This window comes from Oratosquilla oratoria, chromosome 5, assembly GCF_046742065.1.
Source record: "Oratosquilla oratoria isolate Oo_2021 chromosome 5, ASM4674206v1, whole genome shotgun sequence".
Taxonomy (NCBI): Eukaryota; Metazoa; Arthropoda; class Malacostraca; order Stomatopoda; family Squillidae; genus Oratosquilla; species Oratosquilla oratoria.
In genome coordinates, this window is record NC_134781.1 from 58,404,419 (window position 1) to 58,423,230 (window position 18,812).

Here is an 18,812-nt window from a genome sequence, read left to right on the forward strand (position 1 = left end):
TTTTATAATGTCCTGGTAGCCTATTCTTGCTTTTCCCAAATTCAATTATACTGCATTTCTTGATGTTGAATTCTACTTTTCATCTCTTGATCCACTCTGAGACTTTGTTCAGATCACTCTGTGATGACTCACAGTCTGTTTTGGAGTTTATTCTCTCTAATAACTTTGTGTCATCAGTAAAGAAGTTCATGTAACATTCAGTACTTTCGTCATGTCATTCACATATATAGCAAATATTATCGGAGTTAGTATTGACCCCTGTGGGGTGCCACTACTCATTTCTTCCCATTTTGAATATTTGTCTCTGAGCACTACTCTCATTTTTCTTCCATGCTCTCATTTTTCTTCCATGTAGGAAATCCTCCATCCAATTCAATAGTTTTCCATATATGCCTCCTATTGTTTCTAGTTTATATAGCAATTTTCTGTGTTACCTTATCAAATGCCTTTTGTAAGTCCAGGAAGGCACAGTCTGCCTAGCCATCCCTTTCTTGCAATATATCTATCAATCTTGAATAGAAACAAATCAGGTTAGTGGTACATGATCTTCCCTGTCTGAATCCAAATTACCTTGGGTTCAGTAGATTGTTCTTCAGATATTTTGTCCATCTATCTTTGATGATTCTGATGTCGGCTGTAGCCATGAAGAGCATGCTCAGGGACTTGAGGAATCCTTTTGTAGCATCATTCATAGCTTGGTTGCAAGTGTCTTGACTTCATGATTATGTCAGCATAGGTCAGGATTCAAATCTCGTCTCCAGGGAAGGGGTTGGTAAAGTACTGACTAGTGTGGAGTTTGTTGGTATGTCTTGAAGAGTTTTAGTTATCTGGATGTGAGTGTTTTTGTTTAGATGGATTATTTGGTATGGATAATAGGTTGTGTATGTTTGAATAATAAGATTTTTTTTAGTATTATTATTATTATTATTATTATTTTCCATTCAAGTAGTATTGCATATGTGATCTAAAGAGATACGTGAGTGGGGTTGAGGGCTGTAGCATAGAACTGTGTACCTATCATATTCTTGATTAATTTTAGTAGGTTTATTTTCTTGTTGGTTTTCACTGTCAGGTCTAAATTATATGGACGCTGATGGTCATTTAAGTATCGGAAGTTAGATATATACCGTATGGTATATACCAGTACTGTATAATTAGTGCAAATGTATAAAATGAGGATATAAAGATATAAATATAAAAAGAGACTGTTGCACGTATTATAGCTAAAGAAATAGGGATACCAATATCTCCCTGGTGGTATGTAAATATTATTACTGTTGTTATCATCATCTTTGAAAGATAAAAATGGAGAAATCATTTAATGCAGAGACAGAATGGTAAAAAGAGTAGAAGAATTTTACTAAGAGCTTTACTCATGAAAGATTGTAGTTTAGTCAGTAAATTCATCTGTAGATAGTAGTGTACCAGAAGTTTCAAAGGAAGAAGTAGAGTTTGCTCAGAAAAACATGAAATGAGGAAAAGCACCCGGGGAAGATGGCATATCAATGGATCTTCTGAAAGATGAAAGGAAAGAAGTTAATTTTCAATTACCTTAGTTTTACACCCAGTGGTCATGTCAAGAAAGTGTTCATGAATTATGGTGCAGTGCTGTTGTGATTTTGCTTCATAAAAAAGACCAGAAAGACCTTAGTAACTATCTACTGATTAGTGTTATCAAATTAATTTAAAGTATTCTCCAAGATCCTAACAAATAGGCTAAAGTTTTTAATGGAAACCAACCAAAAGAACAGGCAGTCTTTAGAAGCAGATATTTGACTAGACCATTTGCAGGCGATGAATCGACTAATCAAGAAAATGACAGAATATAATACACGTCTTTGTGTAGCTTCTGTAGGTTAGGAGAAAGCCTTTGAATCTGTAGAACAAATAGCAGTACTAAAGTCACTATGCAAGCAGGGTGCAAATGAACAAATTGTAAAGGTTCTTGAAAAGATTTATGCTAAAGGTACCACTAATTTGAATACATAAAGATATAGAGAATATAAAAACTGAAAAAGAAGTACAGCAAGGCAATACAATTTCGCCAAAATTATTTACAGCTTACTTGGAGATCTTCAGTTGAGTTGGGAAGAGAAAAATTGGAAAATTAAAGATTAATTGCAAATATTTTAATAACCTAAGATTTGTGGATGATATTTGTATTTCAGAAAGGGCAGAAGACTTGCAAGATATGTTGAGTGATCTGAACAAGGAGTCTCAAAGTAGGTTTAAAAATGAACAAGTAATGTTTAACAGTTCAAAGTATATTTGATGGTGAGAGTCTTGAAGAAGTTGAAGAGTATAATTAGGCCAGATGGTGAAAGTTAATAAGGATCATGATAATGACATAAAAAAGCATACTACATTTGGTTGTGAAATGTTTGCTAAGACAAGGTCATGAAAGGTTTTACCTTTATGTTTGAAACAAAGTTTACAGTCAATGTACTGTATACTGCCAGCAATAATCTATGGATGTAAGACATGGAAAATGATAAAGCTAAGGAGTGCACAGGGGAAAATGGAGAAATCATTGGTTGGAGTGATGCTGAGAGGCTGAAAGAGAGTAAGTTGGGTGAGAGAGAAGACTGGAGTGAAAGATATCGTGAAGGCAGTAAAAGAGAGGAAGTGGAATTGGGCAGGTAAGTTAGCATGAACAACACTAGCAGCATACTACTCAAACATCTACAAGAACCTACCACCTATACCAGACAGAACATCCACACAGGAACATCTACATATGATAACTAAACAAGCCCTTCAAGAAAGACTGCCAAATTCAGTACTCCAGCAACTCCATGGGTATAAGCCCCACAGAGAAATTCTTCTCAGACCTAACAAAAACCACTCTAGTTCTTCTGTGCTGAGGACACTATCCAGTAGAAAGATAGTACCAACACAGAATAGTCCTGAGGAAACTCAAATTGCCCCAGGTGCAACCACCACAAAGCTCCACACTAACAATCCCCAGACAACAACCCAATATCTTTTCTCTTAGTGACTCATAGTCCCACCCAGAGGCTGTTGCTGCTTTACTGGAGACAACAGGTTTTCTGCAAGATTGACATAAGGAAACAGATTTGTTGAAAGAAAATCTTTATTGATGTATCAAACTTTACTGCAAAGAAAAATCAAAGGACACCATGATCATTTCTGACCCTTGCTAAGCTGAGGTGTCATCAAGGTCATCATCACATGGAGTTGCATGAGCTATTTTGTTTGAAAACATATGCTTATTTTTGTCTTAAACTTTTTTATTTTTCTTCTCTCCCTTCCTCCTCATAAATTTCTCTACAGAATACACAACTTATCACATTTGTCAATCCATCTTGGCAAATCTGTCCACATTCACATCCATATTTTCAAAGATAATGAGAACTTTGTTGTGCAGGGAAAAAGGATCTGCTAACCCCGTTGTTGTGAACTTTTTCTTAGGTATTTCTTCCTTTGCAACTGTGCTTCAAACTCTAGTTCTTTTGTCTCAAAGTCAAAGAACTGTTCTGTGTCCACTTCACCTTCTAAGTTTAGACTTTTTGCAAGTTTCACAGTTCAGTCTTTAATTTGATTGTGTTCCTCCTCTCTGTAAACCCACAAATTAATTATTGTACCATTTAAGACCCTTCCACCTCTTTATTGAAATTTTAAGTATTAGGTGGGTATTGTTGATTGGAAGTCAGAGGTATGCACAGGACTATGTGGGAGATGTGTGAATGAATAGGTAAAAATATTGGGCTGTGTCAGATGGACTGAATTCATTAACATTTTATTTTTTCACAATATTATACTGCCAGCTGCATGAGAGAAGACACAGTGGCTATAGATAACAAATGTTATAAGCCAGTGACTACCTATATGTTGGATGGTCATATAATGGGATTTACTTGTGCTGTCCAGATCTGATATCATTTGCACTTCCAATAGAAACACAGTGAGCAAGATTGTGTTTTTAATGCTAGATCAGTCTGGTGCCCCTGGTCTCTAGAGACAGTAAAAAGTATTTGCTAATGCACCTAACCTTGTCATTCACAAGTTACACATTTGCTGATTCACATTCACCTTTTTTTTCACCTGTGGCATGGATACATATTTGTGGGCTTGCTCTCAATATTAACAGACTTTCATGGCAGAAGTTTGTTTATATGTGTGGTAACAGGTTATTTCCTGTTGTCTGTGTCCCATTGTCCACCACCAAGTGCTCATCTTGGTGCTTTTTACCCTGCCTGAGTCATTGCCCAAAATTACAAGTGTTTCCACTTTGTGCCATTTCTTACTCTGAATTTCTTTAATTTTTCATTGGTTTTTGCTTCTGCTAAGGGTGGCACCATACAATACTATCTATCTATATACCAAGGGCTTTATCCCCCTATTAAGGTAAGTAGCCATTCAATCCCTTCCACCTCCCTTTATTTCCTTCTCACCATATCTCCTCGTGGATTAAGGGAGATCTCTGTATCTTGCCCACTGCCAGGGTCAGAAGCAATGCAACAAGACAGTACATCCACTCTGAAACATGGTCACACCCAGATCACTAAACAGGCTCTTCAGTACAAACCAAATTCAATACTACAAATATCAGCCCTATGGAAAAATACCTCTTAAGAGAATCAAGAATCACACAAGCACACTTGCATTCAGGACACAATCCTGCCCTAGATGCAACCATTATAGATGACACTGAGCACCTTAGTCCACAGTGCTCTAAACAAACTCTTCCATAATACAGTATTTCTTCCCAGAGTGACATATGGGCCTATCTGGTGACTGTTGCCAGCTTCTTGGGCACCATGGGGTTTCTTGCAAAAGAGACCTGGAACAACAAAGTGATTGATTATAACCCTCACCATACTTCATAAAATTATACTTTATGAACTTTTCACCTCAAATACTTTAGGTTATTCTTCTCTGTCTCCTTCATATTCCAAGTCTCTGCTCTGTATAGTGCTGTTGGCAGAATCACTCCCTCATTTAGCCGTTTCTGAATTTGTCCTCAGATATTCATTTGTCATGACTGTTTTAATTCACCCATTAGGCAATTACTTGCTACCTTTACTCTGTAGTTCACTTCTACCACCACTCCTACATTCCTTGCTATATATAACCTGAAATACTTAAATTTGTTCCACCTATCATAGTGATATGCAGCTCTATAATTATTATTTATGCATAGGTAGGTTGAATGAGCATTATAAACATGCATAGTTTTATTTACACTATACACAATGCATTTGTTTTATTTACACTATCTTGACTTCTTATTGGATAATTTTACAGAGAGCAGGATACCTAGTCCTATCACTCCCACTTTGCCGCCTTTTACAATTCACGTGGGAAACAATGGTAAAATTCTTTGCTCCTCCTATCACTGGGGACAGAGGCAAAGAAGAAAAATATACTCAAATGGTACAGGACAGGGAACAGCGTAATGGAGGGATAGTCACAGTATAAAATATCATAATTACTCTAGGAGTGCTGTTGTTTGCGAACGACACTGCGCTTGTGGCAGGATCGGAGGAGGGATTGAGGAAGTTGGTGACAGAGTTATAATTACTCTAGGAGTGCTGTTGTTTGCGAACGACACTGCGCTTGTGGCAGGATCGGAGGAGGGATTGAGGAAGTTGGTGACAGAGTTTGGGAGAGTGTGTGATAGAAGAAAGCTGAAGATAAATGTGGGTAAAAGTAAGGTGATGAGATGTACAAGGGGTGAAAGTGGCAGTAGTCTGGAAGTGAGCATTAAGGGAGAGTGACTGGAGGAAGTGATAGTTTTAGATACTTGGGTGCAAATGTGGCAGGAAAAGGTGGAGTAAATGTGGAGGTAGAATGTAGATTGAGAGAAGCAAGTAAATGCCTTGGTGGATTTAAAAGTGTAATGAGGAATAGACATTTGGGAATGGATGCTAAGAGGAGACTATATGAAGGAGTGATTGTGCCAACAACGCTATATGAAGCAGAAACATGGAACATAAGAGAGGAAGAGAGAAGGAGTTTGAATGTGTTTGAGATGAGGTGTCTGAGAAGTATGATGGGGGTTACCAGGCTGAATAGAGTGAGAAATGAGGAGGTGAGGATGAGAACAGGGGTGGAAAGGGGTTTGGGAGATAGGGTTGATGAAAGAGTATTAGGATGGTTTGGACACATGGAAAGAATGAGTGAAGAAAGACTAGTAAAAGAGGTATGGAAGGCAGATGTGGAGGGAGTGAACATGAGGGGACGTCCTAGGATGAGGTGGATGGATGGGGTGAAGGGGGCTTTGGGGAAGAGGGGAATGTCTGTTGAGGAAGGACGGGAGAGGATAGAAGACGGGTGAATGGAGAATGGTTGTACTGTATATGGAAGATGTTGTGATGCATGAGGTGGAATGGGCGGGGGGATGGGGGGTGAGGTAGTATGTGTGAGCAAAATTTGACGCAGGCCGAAGGGATTTCTCCCTGTCTTCTCCTTTTATGGAGAGGGGGGTCGCCAATTTAATGAAGCGGCCATGCTGTGGATGTGCTGTGCTTGCGACACTGCCTCTGACCCAGGGCAGTGGATAAGGTGCAGGGATGACCTGTCATCCAGGAGGGGCTACGAGTAAGATGAGAGGGAGGGTGGAGGGGTGTGGAGTGTATTCAGGGATGGAATGTTTCCTTTTTGGCTACCTCCCTTATAAGGGGGAAAAAGCCTTGGTATATGTATGTATATGTATATATATATATATATATATATATATATATATATATATGCATGGGAAGAGGCTAGAGGGGAGTGGAATATGTAGGGGATGGAATGGGTGAGAGTGGTTGCCTTTGTTTTTTTGGCTACCTCCTATGTAAGGGGAAAAGCCTTCGGTATATGTATGTATGTGTGTGTATACATACATACATATATATATATATATATAGACAGTAAAAGCTCTTTTATCCATTATTCTCGTATCCAGCTCCTTCTTATAACCAGCATATTATTCACGAGGAAATAACAATTTTGTATAAAAAAAAAAAAAATCAAATTCCCGCACCACTCCCGCCGCTGCCAGAGGTAGCGAGCATCTTTCCCGTCATCTTACACAAATCCCGCCGCTCCGTCAGGCCCAGTCCCCACTGTAATAAGACGCCTGATGTTAAGCAAGCGACTGTCTATTAGCAACTCTCTCAACACACAGTACACATACCGACAGCAAAAGAAGGCAGTGATGGCTGAGTTGAAGGATATGCGTGGTAGTGCTAAGCTTAGTGTCACTGATGAAGCTCTTCAGAAGTGAATGGAGGTCGACAATGACGAAGCTATCATCCCCACACTAACTGACGATGAAATCATTCAGGCAGTGATTGAAGAGAAGCATGGTAAGGAAACAGGCTGATAGTGAAGAGGAAGATGACCCAGAGCCAAAAGTAATGTGGAAGGATGCCGCTAAAGGATTGGCAACATTTATCAAGTTTGCGGAGCAGTGCACCTACATGGGGACTCACGATGTGATGTCTCTTCACTGTCTTCAAAATTAATTTTTAATGCAGAGAGACAAACATTCTAAACAAAGAGACATACGTGATTTCATGAAAATATATAAAGATAAATAAATATGAATATACTGGTAAATAAATAAACAACAAAAGTGAAGCCATTGAATGAATTTTATTTAAGTACTCTATGAATAAAGGCAATAAATGTATTTTTTTTTAATATTCCTTCTCGTAACCGGGATTTCCCCTTTCCCGTACGTCTTTGGTCCCACTCGTGCCAGTTAAAAGAGCTTATACTGTATATATCTGGGAATGAATGCAAAGAGGAGATTATATGAAGAGGTGATTGTGCCAGTGGCACAGAATTGGGCATACTTGGAATTTAAGAGAGGCAGAGAGGAAAAGATTAAATGTGTCTGAGGTGAAATGTCAGAGAAGTATGGTAGGGTACAAAGCAGGATAGATTCCACAATTTGCTCATGTTATCTTATACAGGTAAACGTCGACTTACGATGGCCGCGACTTACGATTGTTCGACTTTACGATGACGACGACGATATGATATATTTAACCCCTTCCATACGGTGCCGCACACGTAGGCGTCATGAGGAGCAAGTGGATTCGCGAGGCTGCCATATCGGCGTCTTGATTATATTTATTGTAGTCGCCCCTGTGTTTTTACATTCTCTCAAATGTGCCCTGAATCCCATTCTCTGTGGTTTTCAAAATTTGCGGGTGAAAGAGAGAACGATCGATATAAGCGGTGACTATATTTTATGATGCGAGTATTATTACGACACGTCGTACGGCTGGCAGTGGCTGCTGCCCGCGAGATTTAAGCCGTACTGAAAATACATATTATAGTGTTTGAATTTGGTAAAAAGGATAAAAATAAGTAAATAAACTACTGTACATGTTTAATAGGCTATATTCAGTATCTCTGGTGGTAAATATACAGGTAGGCTAGGTACAGTGACCACGGAACAGTGATACACAAATTGGAGATCGACTTACGATGAAATCGTCTTACGATGGATCTATCGAAACCTAATGCCATCGTAAGTCGACGTTTACCTGTATTGTCTTGCTGGTTTGGCATGTATAGCAGAAGAGATCTCCTGATTAAAGATAGAAATGTTTTAACAGGTCATGAAAGCAAATCAAGGAAGACTGTCTAAATGATATGAAGAAATGCAATTTTCTCTATAGATGCAGAGATACTTGGAATAGTTTAGGTGATAAAGCCCCAAGCTGGAACAATACATGAATTCAAATATGAATATGATAATTGGAAGTCAATGATATAGAATAAGTTTGAACTGTATATGAATTTGAGGCTAGTTATGATAAAATTGAGAGTAAGAGACAGGACCCAATAAGCATTGCTCATTTCCTGTATACTACAATTAGGTAAATACATCCATGGTACTGACCTAAGCTCCTTAGCAAAAGTTGTGGCAACATTGCTAGAAGGTAGTATAATCATAGTGGCTAGTTCACTGCAGAATTTCATTTTCATAAACATCTCAAGGATGTACAAGCATTCTTTGTCTTTTATGGATATCCTTCCAAATTCCATAACTCAATCATGCAACATGAATGGCATACACAAATAAATATAGTATAAATAAAACAATATATTATTCATTCCATCTATTCATGTATGAATAATCATGCTAAAATGAAGTTAGACATAAACATCATAGAAAGGATGAAGGCACAAATAAATATTGCATATTATCTTGGTTGCTGGTGATTTTTGTTTTTTAAGTAATTGGAATTTATTGTATTTTATTGTGATGTGGGCCTATCATTCTCATGTGCTGTTCCATGGGGAGGATTTTGCTTTCTGAGTATAGATTGTGTTTATCATCTGAAAGTAAATGTTTAAAGTGTGTGGTGAGTTTGACTCCAGTTTTGCCTGGATTACGTTGTATTAAGAAATATGAGTGATTTATGAATATATTGGAACAACAGTTGTTGGCATGTGTAATTGTGTACAAAGCTATCTTCCATAATGTGTTATAGTATGGGGTGAAATGTTGCATACTTGACAGTTATCTGTGATGCTTTCATCCAGTCTCCTCTGGGAACTTAGAAGGGCTGGATGATGGCCACACTGCAGCCTGGCCAGGTGGACTCTGTCCTCTCAGGGGAGAGAGTATTCAGAGGGATGGATATCAGGGGGCCTGGCATGCAGTAGTGTGTTGTCTTTCATTCTGTTGATGGAGCAGTGAGCTATGTGATTATGGATGTGCTTCTGGAGGCAGATGTCTGGTGGTTGTGGAGGAAGAGAAGAGGGTATTTGTGTGTGGTATGAGTACTCGGGTGTTGTTTTGATGTTTCTTGTGTGAGGGAGTTCTGCCATGTAGTATAGTGCCTCTCATGTCAAGGTGATCCTTGACTTTGAGGACTTTCATTTCATGGTGTAGATGGTCTGTAGGTGTTTTATTTGTGCAGCCTGTAATATATTAGGGCTTTGTTTTGTATAGTCTGTAAGGTGTTGTGGTGTGTCTTGTGAGGTTAGGGGCACCATGCATGGCTTGCATAATTCATCACTGAGTATATATATTGTTTCTTATATTGTAGTGGTAGTTTTTTTTTTGTGTCCAAATGTTGTACCTGCAAGTGTGACAAGTTAAACACCATATGAGGACGAAGCCTTTATTTGTACGACGTTTCGCTTATTACAGCCTTTTCAGGTACTTGAAAAAGCTGTAATAAGCGAAACGTCGTACAAATAAAGGCTCCGTCCTCATATGGTGTTTAACTCGTCAGTCTTGTCGGCAACTGCCACTTTCATGAAAACCTGCAAGTGATTCAAGCATGTTGAGTATGGGTGTGCATTTTGTCTTGATGTTTATGATGGTTTGTTTGAATGACATGGATGTATCATATGTTATGCCAAGAATGTTGGGTGTGTGTGCTATAATGGTGTTATTGATAAAGAGGCGTGGTATATATTTGTGTTCTGCTATCCAGTTGGTGAGAAGTGTGGGTGTGGATTTAGTTGGGGACCATTTTGAGTCTGTATTGAACCAGGTGTTGAGTGTGTGGAGGTATGGCTGTAGTATTTCTATGGTTCTGTCAGTGCTATGACGTGTGCATGGAATTGGCATTCCATATGCACAAGAAGAGATTTGTATTTCTGGGGTGTGGGGTGCGGCTACAGCTGGTTACCTGGGAGCTGTGGGTTTCCTACAAGAGAGACCTGGGATTGATTGACTGATTATAATTTGTATGACTACACCTACCACACAACATACATACATACATATACCAAGGCTTTTTCCCCCTTCCAAGGGAGGTAGCCAAAAAGGGAAAGGCATAAAAACACTTCCACCCATTTCATCCCTAAATACACTCCACACCCCTCCCACCCTCCCTCTCATCTGAGCACCTCCTGGATGACGGGTCATCCCTGCACCCTGCCCACCGCCCTGGGTCAGAAGCAGTGTCACAAGACACAGCACATCCACAGCAAGGCCGCTTCATTTAATCGGCGACCCCCCCTCTCCGTCCCCCCTTGCATATAAGGAGAGGACGGGGAGAAATCCCTTCGGGCTGCGTCAAAATTTACTCACACATACTACCCCACCCCCCACCCCCCTGCCCATTCCTCCTCATGCAATCACAACATCATCCATATACAACCATTCTCCACTCACCTCTGTCTTCCGTCCTCTCCCTTCCTTCCTCAACAGACATTCCCCTCTTCCCCAAAGCCCCCTTCACCCCATCCATCCACCTCATCCTAGGACGTCCCCTCATGTTCACTCCCTCCACATCTGCCTTCCATACCTCTTTTACTAGTCTTTCTTCACTCATTCTTTCCATGTGTCCAAACCATCCTAATATTCTTTCATCAACCCTATCTCCCAAATCCTTTTTCACCCCTATTCTCCTCCTCACCTCCTCATTTCTCACTCTATCCAGCCTAGTAACCCCCACCATACTTCTCAGACACCTCATCTCAAACACATTCAAACTCCTTCTCTCTTCTTCTCTTATGTTCCACGTTTCTGCCCCATACAGTGCTGTTGGCACAATCACTCCTTCATACAGTCTCCTCTTCGCATCCATTCCTAAATGTCTATTCCTCATTACACTCTTTAATCCACCAAGGCATTTATTCGCTTCTCTCAATCTACATTCTACCTCCACCTTCACTCCACCTTTTCCTGCTACACTTGCACCCAAGTATCTAAAACTATCCACTTCCTCCAGTCGCTCTCCCTTAATGTTCACTTCCAGTCTACTGCCACTTTCACCCCTTGTACATCTCATCACCTTACTTTTACCCACATTTATCTTTAGCTTTCTTCTATCACATACTCTCCCAAACTCTGCCACCAGCTTCCTCAATCCCTCCTCTGACCCTGCCACAAGCGCAGTGTCGTCCGCAAACAACAGCTGGCTCACCTCCCACTTTTCTCCATTTTCTTTAACCATCTCCAATCCCTGACCCACTACCCTAGCATTCACCTCTCGCACCACCCCATCCATGTATAAGTTGAACAGCCAGGGCGACATAACGCATCCTTGACGAAGTCCCACCTTTACTTCAAACCACTCACTCTCTCCATTTCTAATCCTGACACAAGCTGTACTACTCTCATAAAAACTCTTGACAGCTCCCAAAAGCTTTCCTCCTATCCCATAAATCTTCATAACCTCCCACAGTGCCTTTCTGTCTACCCTATCATAAGCCTTTTCCAGATCCATAAAAGCCCAAAAAACATCCTTCCCCTTTCCTATAGCTTTCTCACATATCTGTCTTACCACAAAGATCTGATCTACACAACCTCTACCTGTCCTAAATCCACACTGTTCCTCACCAATTACTCCTTCTGTTCCTCTCCTAATCCTCTCAATTAAGATCCTCCCATAAGCCTTCCCTACTACACTTAACAGGCTAATCCCTCTGAAACTACTACATTCACACTTGTCCCCTTTTCCCTTGTAAAGAGGAACTATACAGGCACTTCTCCAGTCCTCCGGTACTCTACCCTCTCTCCAGCAAACATTAAATAACCTCACCAACCAGTCCACCATCACTGAACCTCCCTTTTTCAGACATTCTGCATGGCATCCATCCAGACCAGGTGCCTTACCTGCTTTCATCATCTTTACAACTGCCTTCACCTCATCCTTCCTTATTTCTCCTCCATTCTCCTCACTCATCACTCTCATTTTCTTCGCATTTCCCACTGCAGCTATCTTTCCTTCCCTATCCTCCTTCACATTTAGCAACTCCCTAAAATATTCTGCCCATCTTCCCCTTACTGCCATCTCTTCCATTATCATCTGTCCATCTGTACCTTTTACCTTTTCTTCCCTACTTGATTCGCCTCCTCTTCCTCTCTTAATTTCTTTCCAAAACATCTTTTTATTACTTTCAAAATTTTCTGTCATACTCCTACCCCATTTCACATCTGCTCTCTTCTTTGCCTCCTTTACCTTTTGCTTTACTTCTCTTTTCTTTTCTTTGTACGTCTCATATGACTCCCCCGTCCTCTTTTGTAACCAATCTGTGAATGCTCGCTTCTTCTCTTCTACAACCTTCTTTGTTTCCTCATCCCACCATTCACTACCCTTTCTTCTATTTCCCCCTGTCCTTCTTGTTCCACACACCATCCTTGCACACTTTAAGACTCCCTCCTTGAACCATCCCCATTCCTCCTCCACACCCATCTCTGCTCCATCCTTTACTCCCTCCCACTCCTCCTTCAGCATATCCATGCAAAAACAAATTCACACTCGGATTACAAAACAAAATTCTTCAAGACTGACCACTAAACTCTCTTCTCCATCATATGTCTCCAGACATTAGATCCATAGATAAAATCCCTCCCAAGAGAAGTAAGAACTATACTAGTATGTAGTTCTTCAGCACTTAAAAAGTACCAACACATTATAGGCTTGGCCACATAATCAAAATTCCCCAAATGCAGCCATCACACAGACACCTAACGCCATATCTTACACTGCCCCACCCAAGCTCTACCCAGACAACAACACAATACTGCTTCCTGAAGTGACTTATGGGCCAAGCTGGTGCCTGTTGCCAGGTATGTTGGGAACATGGTTCTCCTGCAAGAGAGACCTTGGGGCACTGGATTGATTGATTGATCCTCAACTCACTCCCATGCACCTTACTGACTTAACAGACTGGTCTTTCTAAAATTACCACACTGAATCAGTAATCAGTAGAGAATAGGCCTCACTACAGAAGTAAAAAAAAATACCTGAGATGCAAGCATCACACAGGTGCCGAACACCTCATTCTTTACTACCCCTTCAATGCCCCACTCACCTGGATGACAATATTTCTTCCTTGAGTGACTTATGGGTTAATCTGGTGGTTGATTCCAGTTGCGAAATTATGGGGGCCCTGCAAAATTAATATAACTGGATTCTCTAATTACTTTATTTTTTTACATTGTCCCAGTCTAAATTATGGTTAATATATAAACAAAAACTCAAAATGGAAGAGTATAATGGGTGTTGGATGGGTGAAGGGTATGTCCCTTGGCTGGGCCACCCTCAGGTAAGGGGGAAAGGGTCTTTTGGTATATGTATTTTCTTTTCTTGTGTACAAAAGAATATAGTGATTTAGTTAACTTGATGTTTCCTGAAGTGTAGGCTCTTGTGTACCATATATATATATATATATATGTATATATATATATATATTGAATAAAATATTGACAGATTTTGACAATGTGAGGATGAAATGTCAGTGTTAAATTCTCCTACTATTTCCTCAGTTTTTTCTCCATCATTAAAAATAAAATTATATCTATATATATATACATAGATATGTGTATATATACATATATATAGATATAGATATATACAGTCAACTTTCGATTAACGCAAGAGTTATGTTCCTGGAGACGTCACGTTATTCAAAATTGCATTATTTAAACATAATTTTCCCATAGGAAACAATAGTAATAGAGGGGGTTGTGTTCCTAGCCAATAGGAAAGTGCCTATTTTGGGGATTTTGTTACTATAATCTTAAAAAAAAAAAATACTGTTGATACTTCAGTAGGTCACGGAAACAACAAAAACACACATTCTCATTTTATTTTGATTTATACTTCACTTCATTTTATTAATTTATGCTTCACTGACAAAGACAACTACTTTAAGTTAAAGTTTTCTACAGAAAGAATTGCTACATTACATTTATAAGTATTAACACAACAAAAACATGGCCCCACACTCACCATCATTTTGTTGATGCATCACTGGTCATTGTCTGCCGAATCTTCATCCCGCTCTCCCTCTTCATCCTGCTCTCCTTCCTCACCCCACTCTCCTTCCTCACCCTGCTCTCCTTTATTGCTTGTGTCTTCTTCCTCAGTCATGTCTCCCTCTTCTTCCGACTCCTGTACTTCTATGATCTTTTGGAAGAATTGATCAAGTTTGCTCTGTGTAGTCATCTTTTTCTTCTGATCTAACATTATTTTGTAGCAGTTTAATTCTGCCATCACTTTTTTGCTACTGTTGCATTACTGTTTACATTAGGATCCTTGGCCACAAGTATGTCAAGTCCCTCCCTTATTGAAGTGAGTGCTTCTTGTAGATCTTTATTTGTTATAACTCTTTCAGGCTCAGGTTTCTGATGCAGACCATGCTTTTGATGCCTGTAACTGTTGTTTGGAGCTTCCCCCTCTCTAACAATTATTCATTAGTTAGGTCCACACTGTGTACTCTTAAGAGTTCAACAATGTCTTTTTCCTCAATTTGCTCAAACCCAGCTTGCCTAGCCTTCACAAGACATTCTAGGTTTGTTTCAAGCAGTTTGCTTGAATGTCAAACCCAGCAAAATCATTGAGGCACTTTCTTGGCACTTTCCCCCAGGATTCCTTGATGAAGCAGAGAGCATCTTTGATGGTAAAACTGCTTCCAATACTCCTTCACAGTCGGCTTATTTTTGTTTGTCCTCTCAACCACATCATTAAGGATCAGAGATGATAAGACTTGAATGTCTTGATATCCCCTGATCATATGGCTGAAGTAAAGAAGTAGTGTTAGGTGGCAAGAAAGCAAGCTGAATGTTTTTGGAGAGATCTTCAACAGATGGCGTATGGCTGGAGGCATTGTCCAGGATTAGCAGAATCTTAAATGGCAGTTCCTCCTTCTCGCAGTACAGTTCAAATTCTTTCTCCAGTTTCCCAAAGTAGTCCTGAATATGCTGCCAGTCATCCACCCTTTGTGGTTGGAGTGCCAATAACTGGGAGGAAGTTCTTGACATAGCCCTGTGAAAATACAAGGAAGAATAAAATTAGTCTACCATTAATTATGGGCTGGTGATATTTTCTTTTTTGGTGTTGAACAGAAAACAAGTTTACAATGTCTAAATTATTTAATTCTCAGCAGGACTGGACCATATGTGTAACAATTTTTCAAGCTTTTATGACTTATAATCAAGGTTCTTGCCTTTAAAGCTTGTGGATTTTTGGAGTGGTAGACAAGGGCAGGCTTCAGCTTGTAATCCCCCTCAGCATTGGCACCCAATTAGATAGTAAGGCAATCCTTGGAGGCCTTGAGTCCAGATGCTTTTGACTCCTTTACCAAGATGTATGTCCTACCAGGCAGTTTTTTTCCAATATAGACCAGTCTCATCTATATTAAAAACCTGCTTGGTGGTGTAGCCACCTTCCTTGATGATGGTCTTGAGGGTAGCTGGATACATATTGGCAGCTGCTACATTGGCAAAGGCAGCTTCTCCAGCCATCTTCAAGTTGTGGAATCCATAGCGCTGCTTGAAATAAAAAAAACCCAGCTAGAACTACCTTGTGGAGGCTTACAGCTTTGGCCTGTATAATGACTATACTAATGGGAACATTTATGATTTGGTGCTGAATTCACTGTGCCAACAACTTCTCCATCCTCTCCATCTCCATGTATCTTGCATGGAAGCAGCATGTGGAGGAGGCTGATGTTCCTACAACAGCACTTGCATGGATTTTGTCAGCATTTGCCCTGATGGTGCACAATGTGTTCTCCCTCAGTCCTGTCGCATGGACTATCACTGAGGTCTTTTCTCCCCAAGCATAGCAATCTAAAACTTCCAACTTCTTTTCAATGGTTACAATCTTCCTTGATTTCTTGGAAGCACTTTCCTTTGAGGTGGAAGGATGCTTGGATGCCATTGTCTAACTGAAAATGCAGAGAAACAATCCATTCACAGTGTGGGTTAGCTTCAGACAGAGAAAGAACAGAGTGTCTCAGTACAGTAACCACCAGAAGCAGCATGGGTGCACGTTTAATAATAAATATCATGTTAATTAATCATATCTCCTTGAATATAAAGTTGCATTAAATCAAAATAATGTTATTTAAATTCATGTTGATTGAGAGTTGACTGTATATGTATGTGTGTATTTACCTAGTTGTATCTCACGAGAAGGGGAGCTATGTTTGTGGTGTCCCATCTTTGTATCTTGCAGTGTCTAGTTTGCTCTTAAATTCATGCACACACTATGCTCGTGGTGTCCCATCTTTGTATCTTGCAGTGTCTAGTTTGCTCTTAAATTCGTGCACACACTATTGTTCTATCCAGTATGATCCAGATATCCACCACTGGTTTTTTTTTTTCTTCTTTCTCTCTCTCTCTCTCTCTCTCTCTCTCTCTCTCTCTCTCTCTCTCTCTCTCTCTCTCTCTCTCTCTCTCTCTCCAGGTCTCTCTTATAACTATAATTTTTTAGTTTTTTGTCATGTCCCCTTGTATTTCTCTTATCCCAATTTAGTAAGTCCTCTCTATCTAGGACTTCTGTGCCTTTCATGATTCTGTAAATGATCTTATATGTGTGTGTGTGTAATTACCTAGTTGTATTTTGTGGGAGGAGAGCTATGCTTGTAGTGACCCACTGTTGTATCTTTCCACATCCAGTTTTTTTCTTAGTCATGTATAGTTTTAGCACTCACTGTTTCCTCTTTCAGTTTGTTCATTCTGTGTGGAAAGCTATTCTTTTTCAGGTCTCTTCTATAACTGTCTTTCTTAAGTTTCTTCTCATGGCCTCTTGTATTTCTTCTGTCCCATTTTAGTAGGTCATCCCTATCAAGAATTTTCATTCCTTTCATAATTCTGTAAATAGTTATCAAATCACCTCTTCCTCTCCTTTGTTCCAGGGTTGGTAAATTTAGTTTGTCCAATATTTGTTTGTATGTCAAATTGCAAAGTGTTGGTGCCATTTTTGTTGTTGCTCTTTGTTTTTTTTTTTTTTTTTTTTTTTTTTTTAACTAGGTGTCCATAGTGATGCTGCATATTTCAATTTTGGTCTTATCAGTGTAACTAGTATTTTCTTTACCATTTCTTCATCCATGTAGTCAAAGGCCACTTTCATTGATCTTAATAAGTTAAAAGTTGCTCCAACTAATTTGTTGACATGTTTGTTTGGTGTTATGTCATTTGAGATAGTTACTTCTAGGTTCCTTTCTGAATTTACTTTTTAACCTCTTTTGTACCAATTTTATATTGACCCAAGATTCTATTTTTGTTTTTTCCAAATTCCATTATACATTTCTTAATGTTGAAGTTCACTTTACTCTTTTGAATCCATTTCCAGACTTTGTCCAGGTCTTCTTGAAAAGATTTTGTGTGTATATATATATATATATATATATAACTATAAAGTAATGTCGTAACACATTCGTAAAGATTCAACAAAAACCCACTGTGTTGGATAAGAAGAAATGAAATAAATGAATTCCATATATTTCGATCACGGACTGTGATCCTCTTCAGTGGAATACAGAAAGGTAGAGCAAAAGGCATGTCTTATATACAATAGAAATAAGGGACAAGGGTAGGACTCAGGTAGCGTCTAGTACTTTGCGGGGCAGGTCACCCGCCTTCACCAACGATGGTAACAATTTGTTGACTGCCCAGGTGGTAATGCAGTCAGGTGACCACTGTCCATATGATATATCATATGGACAGTGGTCACCTGACTGCATTACCACCTGGGCAGTCAACAAATTGTTACCATCGTTGGTGAAGGCGGGTGACCTGCCCCGCAAAGTACTAGACGCTACCTGAGTCCTACCCTTGTCCCTTATTTCTATTGTATAAAAGACATGCCTTTTGCTCTACCTTTCTGTATTCCACTGAAGAGGATCACAGTCCGTGATCGAAATATATGGAATTCATTTATTTCATTTCTTCTTATCCAACACAGTGGGTTTTTGTTGAATATATATATATATATATATATATATATATATATATATATATATATATATATATATTGTATTTTAGAGAAATAGAGCAAATAATTGCATTACAATAATGAAGAGTACCGTTTATACGTACATATATACTAAAGGACCTTGTCCTTATGGCTGAGTCAAAGCATACACCC

At 39.4% G+C, this 18,812-nt stretch overlaps 1 protein-coding gene across 4 annotated transcripts in view; it reads left to right on the forward strand.

Annotated features, from left to right (window-relative positions):
• LOC143025507 (dual specificity tyrosine-phosphorylation-regulated kinase 1B-like) overlaps nt 1-18,812 on the forward strand; it is a 103,501-nt gene that overhangs the window by 24,691 nt on the left and 59,998 nt on the right. Inside the window, exon 1 of one of the 4 annotated variants that reach the window (XM_076185280.1) lies at nt 2,175-2,222. The exons of the other annotated variants lie outside the window; for them this stretch is intronic. Within the exon in view, the coding sequence (XP_076041395.1) occupies nt 2,192-2,222 (31 nt within the window). The 5' untranslated portion in view covers nt 2,175-2,191. Of the gene's footprint in view, nt 1-2,174; nt 2,223-18,812 lie in introns of those variants that run through there. 4 annotated transcript variants of the gene reach the window in all.